A 14324-nucleotide genomic window follows, 5' to 3' on the forward strand; every position below is an offset into this window, starting at 1 on the left:
CCACTCCAACATTAAGACCACTGCTTGACACATAAGCGCGTAAATATCACAAAAAAAAAAAGAAAAAAGCCAAACTCATCACTGTATCTCAATCTCATCTACCTCGCTGTGGATCCTTTGCCCACATCTTCCTTCTGGGCTGGAACTCCCGCCCCCTTCCTATCCAACAGCCCACCACTCTCCTTACCTTCAAAGCTGTCCTAAAATCACACCTCAAAAAGGTCTTCTTTGACTAAGCCGTCATTTCCCCTATTCTCTCTCCCTTCTCTGTTGTCTATCACTTGGATCTGGTACCCTTTAAGCACTTGATATTTACCCTATCCTCAGGCCCAAAGCACTTATATATGTATCCTTATACTTCGCCATTTCCCTTATCTGTAATTAATTTCAATGCCTGTCTTCGCCATCTACTAAAATTTTGACTCCTTCTGGAAAGCGATAGCGTCCACCAACTCTATTGTACTATGCTCTCTAAAGTGCTTAGTACAGTGCTCTGCACACAGTAAGTGCTCCTACAAAAATTTAGGTAAACTCATAGCTGCAGCACCATTGTCAAATAAATTAATTGTAATGGGCAATTTCAATGCCACAGTGTGTCAACACACACGTACGCACACAGACGGGATGCAGTGCTGAAGAAGGATATGTACTAGATTTTTTAAGAAATAAGGATGATTTTTTTCCACATTAGCCAGGTAGAAATCAGTTCTTGGAGTGATTCAAACTTGGATCCTCTACTTTAGCGAATTCACCAAAGGAGCTATTCTCTGATCTCCCTAGCCCAGCCCTCCCTGTTCCTGCAGCTTGGCCTCCTGCACCCCAGGCTCACTCCTTGTTTTTGTGTGTGTGTGTGTTTTTTTAATGATATTTGTTAAACACTGGGGTAGATATAAGGTTGGACCCAATTTATGACCCACATGGGGTTCCTGGTCTTAATTCCCACTTCACAGCCAACTGAAACATAGAGACAGTAAGTAACTTGCCCAAGTTAATGGCAAATGGCAGAGTCACATTAGAACCCAGGTCCTTCTGACTTCCAAGTCCATGCTCTATCCAATAAATTAGGCTGCTCCTCAGTATCTCCCGTCTCCCAAGGCCCCCCCGCCCCCGCCCATGCCCCCAATTATTTTATATCTATGTTTGTTCATTTTCTTTGTGCCTCCAGTGTGGCAGACTGCACCTTGTCTGTTCTGCACCTGTAGTCGACATCCTCCTTCCCCAACAAACCCCAATCACAAATTCAGGAAGCTGGAGGGAACTGCGGTGAGGAAAGAACATTGGTATCAACAGTGGAGGTGGGATGAGGGCTTCAGAGGAGGTCTGAGGCTGGTAGTCTACAGAAAGAGAGGATCTGTGCTTAGAACAATGCTCGGCACATAGTAAGTGCTTAACAAATACCAATATTATTATTATTATTATTATCTGCCATTACTGCTTGCCCTCTGGCCTATTCTGTGGCAGCAATTGCAGCCATGGAGAAAGGTGGGAGGGAGGGGAAAGGTGTAGTTAGCGTTAATACAGTGAGAGGAATTGGATCAAATACTTAACACTAAAGTGCCTAGCGGGGGGAAAAACCCCCTATTTGGAACCAAATAATAATAATGATGTTGGTATTTTTTAAGCGCTTACTATGTGCAGAGCACTGTTCTAAGCACTGGGGTAGATACAGGGTAATCAGATTGTTCCTCGTGAGGCTCAAAGTCTTAATCCCCATTTAACAGATGAGGTAACTGAGGCACAGAGAAGTTAAGTGACTTGCCCTCAGTCACAAAGCTGACAAGTGGCGGAGCCGGGATTCAAACTCATGACCTCTGACTTCCAAGCCTGTGCTCTTTCCACTGAGCCACGCTGCTTCTCATAAAATGTACTACCGGCAAAGAGATGCCGTAACACAATGCACAATCACAGTTTCTTACAACAAAATTTTTCAAAAACCATAGAGTGCTTGCCTACACAAGGATGACACTGTGGTCTACTGGAAAATGCCCAGGCCTGTGCAGCAGGGCAGCAGGTTCTAGTCCCAGATCCACCATTTGCCTGTTCTATGACCTTGGGCAAGTCACTTAGTTCTCTATGGCGGTATAAATACCCGTTCTCCTTCCCCTTTAGACTGTGAGGCCTTAGTAAGACAGGGAGTGTGCCTGACCTGATTATCTAGTATATAATAATAATAATAATGATGATGATGATGATAACAATACTAATTAGACTGTAAGCTTGTTGTGACCAAGGAGTGTATTTACCAACTTTGTTGTGCTGAACTCTCTCAAGGGCTTAGTACAGGGCTCCGCAAACAGTCAGTGCTCAGTAAGTACTACTGATTGATTGATGATAGTCGCATTTAAGTGCTTACTATGTGCAGGTGCAGTACTAAACACTAGTAGATAAATAATAATCAGACAGGACACAGTCCTTGTCCCACATGGGGAGCCCAATCTAAAAGTGAGCAAGAATAGGTATTTAATCTCCGTTTTACAGATGAGGAAACTGAGGCACAGAGAAGCAAAATGACTTGCCTAAGATCATATGGCAGGCAAGTGGCAGAGCTGGAATTAGAACCCAGGTCTTCTGATTCCCAGTCCTGGGCTCTTCTCAGTAGGCCACTGGCACATTCTAAGTACTTAATAATACTACAATTATTATCATTAAACACATTAACTGCAATATTAAACCAGCTGATATGATCAGTTAACAGTTGTATTTAAATTATTTAGAGTTCAAATATAAAAAATTATTTTAAATTTTGTGACACATACGGCTACAATAGCAATCCGATGATGGAAGTTACTGTCTCTGTAACTACACTACAAATGCAGTTTCTACCTTTAAAAAAAAAAAAAATTCAAGGACAGAGACTGTAGTAAGGCAGAAATTAGCTAAATGTGAAATAGTTGCACTTATCCTCAAGGAAAAAAATTGTCACAGTGCAGAATCTGTTTCTTGGATGAAAATTCTAAATGGAAAACAAAAGGACTTAACAAAATGTGTTCTCAAAATAGATTAGAAAATCTGGAAAATAGGACAATTAAACACAGCTAAAATAGGAGAGGAGAACAGAAAATTGAAAGAAAAACTATTTAAATAAGGAAGTAATTTGAATTAGTGAAAGAAAACAATAAGACCCAGGGCATATCTTAATCCTTAACATTCCCAAATTCTTTGTTCTCTACCTAGCAATTTCTAGAATTTGCCCTCTAATCCAATTCAACTTGTGCCCTTCTCTTTAGTCAAACTGAAGATTCTTTTTCTACTATATTCTGATTTTTTTTAAGTAAAAAAAAATTCTGCATTAACACATGCTTCTGTACTTCAGGTGAAAGAACAAATCATATTAATAGGCCATTTAAAAAGGATGAAGATGAACATCAGACTTCTGTCCTCTTTAAAGGAAGGGCCATTTGTTTCTCTTTTGGATCAGTACCTTTAAAAAATTACTCATAACCATTTGCTAGAGCTGTTACCTGTCACCCACAACTGGCTGCTGGACCTTTGTGAGTAGGGAACATGTCTACCAATTCTGTTATATTGTTTCAATCAATGGTTTTCATTGAGCACTTCCTATGTGCAGAGCACTGTACTAAGCACTTGGTAGTGTAATGCAACAGAATTAGTGGGACATATTCCAACATTAATATAAATGTAATTTAAAGATATGTACGTAAGTGTTGTGGGGTTGGAATGGGGTATTCAATGTCCAAAGGTCACTGATCCAACTGCACAGACGAGGCAGAGGGGAGAGCGAGTCAGGGAATAAAGGGCTTAATTGGGGACAGCCTCTTGGAGGAGATGGAACCTATTAATGATTTGAAGGTGGAGAGAGTGGTGGTTTGGTGTATATGGAAGGGGAAGGAGTTCCAAGCCACAGGGAGGATGAGGGAAAGCGGTCGGCAGTGCGACAGATGAGAGTGAGACACAGTGGCTAAGCTAACGCTAGAGGAGTGGAGTGTGCAGGCTGGGCTGTACTGGGAGATCAGTGAGGTGAGGTTGGATGGGGTGAGCTGATTGAGTGCTTTAAAGCCACTAGAAAGGAGTTTCTATTTGATGCAGAGGGCAACAACTGAAGATTCCTGGGCAGTGGGGGAAACATGAACTGAATGTTTTTGTTGAAAAATGAACTGTGCAGCAGAGCGAAGTACAGACTAGATTGGGGTGAGACAGGAGGCCAGGATGTCAGTGAAGAGGCATATGTAGTAGTCAAGGTGGGACAGAATAAGTAATTGGATCAGCGTGATAGCAGTATGGATGGAAAGGAAGGACAGATTTTAACAATGTTGTGAAGACAGAAGTGACAGGATTTGTTGACAGACTGAATATGTGGGTGGAAGGAGAAAGATGAGTCTAGAACAACACCAAGGTTATGGGCTTGGGAGATAGGGAGGATAGCAGTATTGTCTACAGTGATGGAAAGACATGGGGAGGGCAGGGTTTGGACGGAAAGGTAAGGAGTTCAGTTTTGCACATGTTTAATTTGAGGTGTACTCTCCCAAGTACTTAGTACAGTGCTTTGCACACAGTAAATGCTCAATAAATACAATTGAATGATTGATAAACACACAAGACTTTGTAAAAACAGTTGTTCTAAAGCTTTGTATCTATTCAAAACAATCTGTGCAAAAAAAAATCAAAGATGGTCCCTTGGAGACTAAAATTTCTGAGGAAAGGAAGATGACAATTTAGGTCACATCTACTGTCTCCATACTGCTAAAACTCCAGAGGAAATACCAAACTCAATTTACCAGCAAATCCACCCACAAGTGTATGGAGGCACAAGAAATAGAAAATTTGTAATTCAGCAATAGCAGGACAGTTTCTCTAGGAAGTATGTTTTCACTATGCATTTTGGATAGAATGTGATGACAAAATTAAGGAAAATTCTCCCAACAAAAAATCTGCCTAAATACAGTATACTGGGGGCTAGTTGGATAAAAATACAACATGAATTTTCCATAATTTGGGGTTCTGTGAGAATGCAACCCCTATATTTTAAGAGAACTGACTTATTTACTATGCTGTATTCTCACAGAACCCCATATCTGAATCTGCTCTTCAACTTTCCCTCTTTACATGGGTCTTCCTAGTATAAACCGACATAGAAATGATTTGAGAAGGAAAATTCCCTTCAGAGAACAATACATTTCATACAATAAAATTCAAACATTTTAGTTGGAATTACATCTTCTGAATTTGGTCACTAGATGTCGTGATTGATAATTATTCACTGCTCTACAAGCTGAGTACTGTGATTTAAAAGTTGCTATATTGCTAAAAACATTCTTAGCAGTAAACACCTAGCTCACATATTGTACAAGAGGGTGGTGATGATTTAATTTTTAGTTTTGCAATATACTCATTTTAAAACTGAGTGTTACTTTCATGTGCAGCCTAGAAAGCCAGTTTTAGTTCACAGAATCTTTTTTTTCCCACGGAGGGGAAAAGGGGTCGGTTTCTATAGTGTCAAACTTCCTTTTCAAAAGACAGGCAGCTTCGCTGAGGTATCATAAAAATATTATACACTCATTAGCCTACTTGCCAAACGGGTCCTTTTAGTTATAGGAGCTCAAGTTGTTAGAACAACCACCTTAAACATAAGGAGAGTATATGGGTCAAGAAAATTTAACACAGATAGCAAAGGCTATAAGGAATGGAAATCACTGTCTTTCCATTAGACCTATGGAAACACACAGATACCAAATGATGGGTGTGCAGAAAAAGTTCCCAAACTAGGCAAACCTAACCAGAGTCACCATCTAGTAGACACTGAGCTTAAGGCATCGGTCTCAAGTTTGACCCTGAGAAGAAAGTTCATTTTGCTTTCTTCACAGATCTCTGATCTCAACTGCTCCCTTGAGATAAGACTCAATTAAGCAATGATACTTGAGTGTTCAATGTGTGCAGAGGACATTACTTCAGTGCTAGGGAAAATACAATGTATTAGGGTTGGGAGACACAGTCCCTGCCCACAAGAACCTTAGAGTCTATAGGGAGAGCAGGCATTATAAAAAATTACAAGTAGGAGAAATAGTAGCATATAAGGATATGTACAGATGTGCTTAAATGTACAGTTCACACAGAGGGGAGGGCAGATATGGGGAGAGTTTAGTCAGGGAAGGGCTCCTAGAGAAGATGTGAGGGTAGGAGGGCTTTGAAGGTGGGGACACTGGTAGTCAGATTCGAAGAGGGAGGGAGGATACGAAGAGGGAGGGAGTTCTGGGCCTGAGGGAGGACATGAGTACGGGGTCCACGGTGAAACAGACAAAACAGAGGTACAGAGAGTACACTGGCGTTAGAAGATCGTGCATTAGATCAGTGGTAACATAGATGGGAGAGAGCTGATTTAATGCATTAAAGCTGATGGTAAGGCGTTTCTGCTTGATGCAGAGCTGGATGGACAACTCCTGGAGATTCCTGTGGTATGGACAACTATGGACTGAATGGTTTTTTGGAAAAAATGATTTGGGAGCACTTATCGATAGTGTTTATTGAGCACATAGGTGTTAAGCACTATAATGTGTGCTTGGGGGAGTTCAAAGATAGCAAGGTGCAAGTTCCCTGCCTTCAAGGAGTTTATAGTCTGAAGGGAAGACTGAAAGAATAGGTTAAAGATGAAGCAAAACACAGTACAAATACTTCAGGATGAAAGCAGAAAATAGGACTTCAAGCTTTCATGGAAGTGGGGGTTTTGACAGGTATCAAAAGCACTTCACATGAGGCTTTTCTTTAGTTATACTGATGTTGGTCTAGCAATAGAGGACTTGAGGTACTGAGAGATTGTTCCCCACCACATACACAGAGCTGGGAAATAATATACTACAGCTTTATCTACAGTCTGGCATGACCAAGGATACTAAAATGTTATGCAACCAGGCAATTATAGCAGTACTATATCAGAAATATCATGTAAGCAACACAGAGACAATTAAAACAAATCACAAATAAGCAGGCAACTGAACACCAATTTGAAAGAAACTACCAGTGACCAAGAGCTACAAACAGAGAAATACCTTAATTCTATTTCTAATCCTTGTTGGTTCAGGTATGAGGAAAAGCTAAAATATATTAATGATCTACTCAGAATGCAGATTACACACTGAATTATGTCATATTAACGAAGTTTACAAACCAAGAGGGAAAAAAGAGGGGGAAAGGGGAATTAGAACCATCTCTAACAGAATCTCAGCTCCAGTTTACTTATTTTACTCTGCTGAGGGTAAAGGCCACGTGAAATGCAGCTGGGGGTAGTTAGGGGAGAGCACCAGCTACAGAGCAGCTTGTGGAGGAAAAAGTGGTGGGTGGGTGCGAGGTCTGATTCTACTCCTCATAACTGGGCTTCTTGCCCATCTTTCCTTTTACTTCTACTCCCCAGCTCTTCTCTAGACTGTAAGATCATTACGGGTAGAGAACATGTCCACTAATTCTGTTGTATTATACTCTCCCAAGCTCTGCACAAAGTAAGTGCTCAATAAATACCACTGATTGACCGATTCTCCAGAGTCTTCCTAGGATAGATCTTTCTCTAGTGGAAGGAGGTAGGAGGACAACTATTGATAAATCAGAAACCCATGACACATGCACAAGAGTTTCTGTTAATCACTGTGTGGATGCATTAAAGAAGTAGGCTGGAGAATGATACTGAGCATTCTAGCATGGCTGAGAAAAGGAGAATCAGAATGGGCAATTTATACTTGAGAAGCAACATGGCCTCACAGAAAGCACACAGCCTGCAAGTCAGAGGTTCAGGATTCTAATTCTGATTCTGCCACTTGCCTGGTGCATGACTTGGGCAAGTCACTTTATTCCTCTGTGTTTTGGTTTTTGCATCTGTAAAATGGGGGTGAAAAATCAATCAATCAATACATGGCATAGTGGATAGAGCACAGGTCTGGAAGTCAGAAGGACATGGGTTCTAATCCCAGCTCCACCACCTGTCTCCTGTGTGACCTTGGTTAAGTCACTTCATTTCTCTGTGTCTCAGTTCCCTCTCTGTAAAATGGGGATTGAGACTGTGAGCCCCATGTGGGAAAGGGACTGTGTCCAACCTGATTTGCTTGTACCTAACCAAGTGCTTAGTACACAGAGAGGGGTTAACACATACCACTTCATGTGTGCAGAGCACTGTACTAAGCACTTGGGAGAGTACTATACAACATAATTAGTAAACACATTTCCTGCCCACAATGAGCTTAAAGTCTAGAAGGGGAGAAGACGATAACAGAAATAAATCAGGTACATGAGGGCCTGAGGGTGGGGTGAATATCAAATACTTCAAGGGTACAGGTCCAAGTCCATAGATGACAGAGAAGGGAGAGGGAGTTGGGGAAATGAAGACTTAATCGGGGAAGGCCTCTTGGAGGAGATGAGATTTTAAAAGGCTTCAAAGTTGTGGAAAGTGACGGTCTGGTGTACAGGCAGGAAGAGAGATTTCCAAGCCACAGGGAAGATGTGGGAAAAGGGGCCGGCAGCTAGACAGATGAAATCAGGGCACGGTGAGCAGGCTGGTATTGGCAGAGCCAAGTGTCTGGGCTGGGCTGAAGTAGGATACCTGTTCTCCCTCTCCCTTAGACTGTGAGTCCTGTGTACTAGAGGGATTGTGACGAGCCTGATTAATTCCATTCTTCCCCAGTGTTTAGAACAGTGTTTACCATACAGTAAGTGGTTAACAAATATTGCAATTATTATTAGTACATTTCCCCATATGTAACCAGCCCCCTGCTTTCACGAGCAGGGTAAGAAGTTTTTTCTCTAATTAAAACATTGTTTGAGCACTGGGTAGCACTTTTCTAAACAAATTAACTTTCCTTTAGGAAAAAAAAAGCTCAATTTTGTATACCCACTATTTAAGAAAATGTGTTACATGGCTTGTGTCTACCAACTCTGTTGTACTGTACTCTCCCAAGTGCTCAGAACAGTGCTCTCTGCACCCAATAAGCACTCAAAAAATACCACCGATTGATTACAGGAGAATGACACTTTGGGGCTTGAGTGTAAAAAAAAAATGCACTAGGGTTCTGCCTGGGCCCCTGGCACATTCGGTTTCCCTCCTCCAGCTCTGAAGCAGGGGAGCGGAAGATCAATGTGGCCTCTCTCATTAACCCATTTCACAGTTGACCAACTCCCGGTCAGAAAATTTTTTCAATGACTAACCAATATCCCTTATACTGAAATTTAATCCTATTGCTTCTAGAAGTGAACTAAAATTACGTAAGTCAAAGACTACAAGGAAATCTCTAGAGCTGCCCTTGATTTGGCTAATAAGCTCCCTGTGACAGATTGACTACACACACACACACACACACACACACACTCACGCCCCTAAAATGCATAGATTCACAGGGCTACTGAACATTTGAATAAAGAGAGATATCCTTCTAAGGTACAATATGAAAATTTTACAAGAGGATCACAGTTTTGAAATGATCACAGTCATTTCACTAATAAAGCTGAATTTTTTAAAAGGACATAAAATATACTTGTATTTAATGAATGGATAAAAATACTATTGTAAATGCTATTCTTTCTCCATATATTACTTCCAGCATAAGGGTGGAGTCAGGAGAATTTTTATCATAAAAGGTATTCTTTCTGCTTAGTGTGGAAGAAAACAACACTACAGCTTTTCTGACTACTGTTGAAATGAACAAACGCCAAAGAAGGTACAAAGTTTACATAAGGAATAACCAAGCGCAATGAGCTCGTGAATGCAGCTCACAAACATTATTAAAAGGGTGCAAGGTTGGTTTAATTTTTTGCTCCAACCTGTAAATTAATTCCCACCAGGTTTTCTGCACCAACAGTTTTTTTTTTAAAGCCTTCAATTACAGCTGGAAGAGCTCATAAATTTACAGTATTCAGAAACTGGTTAGAAGTACAAACGTATACATTGCCTAATGGTAATTATCTATAGCAGAATCTCCTCACTCCTAGAAAAAGTTCAACCACACACATAACAAACACATATTGTTGGTCACAAGCATATACATAAAGGTTGGCTACATGACGAGTTTTTTTCAGACTGTGTGGTAAGCATAGGCAAAAGCCCATATTTTATATTATGTTTCGGTCTGAAATAGAAAATGTGCTATGGTGACCAATGCACATCTAGGTGAAAAAAAAACTCAAAAAGAAAATTTAGCGCAAATGAGTTCTTTTATGATTAATCATTAAAATGAATCTAACCTTCCAGTAGGAGTGCCAAGTGCCTCATCAAAAAGTAGCACTTGGAATGCAAGATTTAAGGCAATAAAAAAGAATCCTAACTCTGATGTCAATTCTTTCAGCCAATAACTTTCACTTGGAAGTGACTGCGTTTTCAAAGATGAAATCCCAATTTTCCGGACGATGTAAGAATTTAAACCAATGGCATTAACTGGTAAGCCTTTATTTGACTGCCTGCCAGACTCCTGCACTCCTTGCTGGCCTGCGTGCTGCACATTGTTTTAAAAGCCAGTGCATGTCTGAAGGCACAGAGAAGGAGGACTGTGCAAGAATCAGGCCTTATCTTCCTCACTGCAACATAGAACAGAGAAGCAGTATGGCCTAATGGATAGAGCACAGGCCTGGGAGTCCAAAAGCCCTAGGTTCCCATTCCAGTTCTGCCTCTTGTCTGCTGTGTGAACACATGCAAGTCAAAACTTCTCTGTGCTTCTCTTACTTCACCTCTAAAATGGGGATTAAGACAATGAGTCCCATATGGGACATGGATTGTGTCCAACTTGATTAGCTGGTATCTACCCCAACGCTTAGCACATCGTAATGGCTTGTATACCGTAAAAAAAAAAATGTTCTCTTAAATGTGGTATTATTGAATATGATTTTGATATATCACAATTGGTCCACTCCCATGCATCTCTTGAAGCACACTGAAATTTCTGGGACTAGCATTATCTGACATCTAGAAATAAGACCATAAACCCCGAGATAGGGACTGCTCTCAGCAAACCTGCTTTTCTACCATATTATGCCAATCTCTCCATGACTTTCTGGATGCCAGAAAATCTGTGCCAAGATCAGCAAATTAAAAAAGGCAAGAGAACCAAACTGCTGGCTGTAAATGGAAGTGTCTTGTGCACGTACAGTGCTGCACTGTATTCAAAACAATGCATCAGAGTCAACCTGAATAGTTGAAGGTGAAATCTGCACCATGTATTAAGGAATTTCATGTTCAGTCATCAGTGTTAAAGAAGAAACTTTCTTCATTTATTTTTGAATATTAGTACTAACTCTACAGTTTTTCTAGCATAAATACATTTTTTTTAAAAAGAAGTGATAATAGATGATGTCTTCAAGCACCTCAAATATCAAATCCTTGGCTTAGTGACATAAAAATTGCATAAAGATACTACTACTACTAACGTGGTGTTTAACTGCTTACTCTGTACCTGGCACTGTCATAAGAGCTGGGATAGCAAATTGGGTTGAACACAGTTCCTGTCCCACATGGGGCTCATAGTCTTAATCCCCATTTTAAAATGACATAACTGAGGCCCAGAGAAGTGAAGTGACTCACCCAAAGTCAAACAGCAGACAAGTGGTGCATCTAGGATTAGAACCCAAGTCCTTCTGACTCCTAGGCCCGTGCTCTATGCACTAGGCCATGGAAGAACACTGTTTTCCAAAAAAAAAAAACTATACATTGTGAGTCTCAACTCACTGAATTTCTGATATATAAAGCATTACGCAGCTTATTTTTCACATTTTTCATCCAATAACATAGTTTTCCAATTGCAATATCTGCTAACTTTGTTTCTCAATTTTCCAGTCTCAGCTTAAAGAGTTAAAACATATTATGCCCATGAAGAAGACATTTTTAAGCTCTAAATGATCCGCCATGAAATGTTTCTTTGTCTTTAAACTCAGTTCAGATAAGAGTGTAAACATTTTGCACCGGGCAAAATAATGTTTCTAAGAATTTTCCAAATAGAATTTGTTAGTCACAAAAATTCAATGCAGCAAAGAAAGTCACACTGAATGTTGTGTATATTTTGGTCACAAAGCAAGAAGAGGGTGTTCTTTCAACATGTCATTTTCTGAGGCACTAATCCAGAGGCTCATCATCCCAAAGCCCCTCAACTTCATGCAGGATGGGGTCACTGGCCTCTTCCTGAGATGTAATCTCCACCCGACCAATTAATCAATGGTATTTATTGAGTTCTTATTATTGCAGAGCATTGTTAATCCCGGCTCTGCACTTGTCTACTGTGTGACCTTGGGCAAGTCACTTAACTTCTCTGTGCCCTCAGTTCCCTCATTCGCAAAATGGGAATTAAGACTGTGAGTTCCATGTGGGGCATGGACTGTGTCCAAACTTATTAACTTGTATCTCCTCCAGTGCTTAGTACTGTGCCTAGTACATAGTAAGCGCTTAACAAATGCCATTAAAAAAAAGTTAGAGTGCATCCACAGTGTGCAAGCCACGGTAAGAGGAGATATTAGAGGGATGTTCTGAGGCTTTCCAATTAAAACTTAGGCCATGTTTGTTTACCATAAGGGGTAAACTGAAGTAGCATAATGAATATACTCTATTTCTATGCCCTTTCAACATGTGGATTTTGAATAAAGCCATCTGAAAATCTAAATTCGAATTTCCTATTAAATTTACTTACCAAGTCACAGAATTCAAACACCAGAAGATATGGGATGGCTTCCACACACTGTCCAACACACTGCAGAATATTCGGATGCTGCAGAATACTATCCAAAAAAAAAATCCACATTTTCTTCATCAGTAAATATGCTACTAGAACTGCCATGAATCACAATACCCATCCAAACATTTTCTCTGTTCACACCCAGATTTAAGCATACTCATTTCTACTCCTCCACCCCTGCAATCAATCGTATTTATTAAGTGCTTACTGTTTGTATGTGTGCAGAGCATTGTACTAAGAGCTTGGGAGAGCACAGTCTAAAATAGTTGGTAGACACATTCTCTGCCCATGACAAGCTTGGTCTACAGGGTGGAAGAAGCGCACATAACCCAACACACAGATGATTCTTTCCATCCCTCTGTTGGGTATGAGGAGGCTAAGTGGGAGATGCCTGAGAGGGGAGGAAAAGGGGAAAACGAGAGAAGGAAAACTAGGACTCTGCAATTCCATAAAATGAGATTATGGACCTGTGCCAGCCTGGATCCCACAAGGGACAACAACAAGCCCCCTAAGACTGTCCCCATACACTTGAGTAGGGCCAGGGTAACTGGGATACCATCAAGACCCGCCAGACATACTATCTTGGGCCATCATATTCCAAAAGCAAAGGAGAGAAGAAAATTTAATATAGAAAAAAGTGAATTTAGATCAATGAAACACCAGAAATTTGGATCTGAATATCAATCCGATCATTCTAACCAACTTACTGTATATGCAGTGAATCACCCATGAAAATTCCTTCCTACGAAGTATTTGTATAACTTCTTTGAAAAAAAATGCATTTCACTTACTAATAAGGCTCTCCATTTTTCAAAAAGTAATCTTGTTCCTTGGGACTTGCACTTGCTTTTAGTTCCTTCACAATTACTCTTGCTACACTGGAGCCGGTATAGATCTCTCCAAGCAGAACCTGGAAACAAAAGAACAACTTCTCTTTATATGGTTTCCAATAAATGGAAGAGGAAGCTTGTTTTTCTGCTAGTATACTGCAATTTGGAATTTAAAAAGTACTAAAGCAATTAAGAACAGGGGATAGTAGTTTTCTGATCATTTATAGAGCACCACTTAAAAACAAATTTCAAGTTTGCATTTCCTTCTTTCAGAAAGGAACAAATAAAAACTAATAAAAATAATTTTGTCAAAATGATTTCAAATGAACTGCGTTTTGAAAGTTAGATTCTTTCCTTATAAAGAGAGGAAATGGGATTTAAATCCCAAATGCCTTTTGCTACCTCAATGGGACTATTAGGACCAAACAAATGAATTATCTGATGTGAATGAGCTTTGCAAATAAAATTATAAGAAACTGAGGTACTATTATTATTATGTGGACACAGCATCAGGAATTTGGTTGGCCTATGGTTTTTTAAAAAAATTGTATTCCAAAGATCTGCATTTTGGACTAAATTTTTTAGCAAAATATGATTGTTCCCCCTCTCCCTCTGAAAGTAGTAGAGAATGAACTGAGGACACATCAACAGAGTAAAATATCCACAATCTACCTGAATTCAGGACAATAAAATGAAAGCACATCAATTACACTAATATAAAGGCGATTAGAGAAAGCAATAAAAAAGCCTCTTTTAAAAATACATTCTTAGTTCCCACAAATTAGTTAGATAAACTGTTATTAGTATCCTGGAAATAGAAGGTTAGGAGACTAAATAAATCTATGGCTTG

General features: G+C 40.0%; 1 protein-coding gene across 1 annotated transcript in view; it reads right to left on the reverse strand.

Annotated features, from left to right (window-relative positions):
* LMTK2 (lemur tyrosine kinase 2) overlaps positions 1–14324 on the reverse strand; it is an 85163-nt gene that overhangs the window by 30610 nt on the left and 40229 nt on the right. Inside the window, exons 5-6 of the mRNA XM_029049866.2 lie at positions 13436–13554; positions 12600–12687 (exon numbers count right to left, since the gene is read on the reverse strand). Of these exons, the coding sequence (XP_028905699.1) occupies positions 12600–12687; positions 13436–13554 (207 nt within the window). The remainder of the gene's footprint in view (positions 1–12599; positions 12688–13435; positions 13555–14324) is intronic.

Source organism: Ornithorhynchus anatinus, chromosome 2, assembly GCF_004115215.2.
Source record: "Ornithorhynchus anatinus isolate Pmale09 chromosome 2, mOrnAna1.pri.v4, whole genome shotgun sequence".
NCBI classification, from domain to species: Eukaryota; Metazoa; Chordata; class Mammalia; order Monotremata; family Ornithorhynchidae; genus Ornithorhynchus; species Ornithorhynchus anatinus.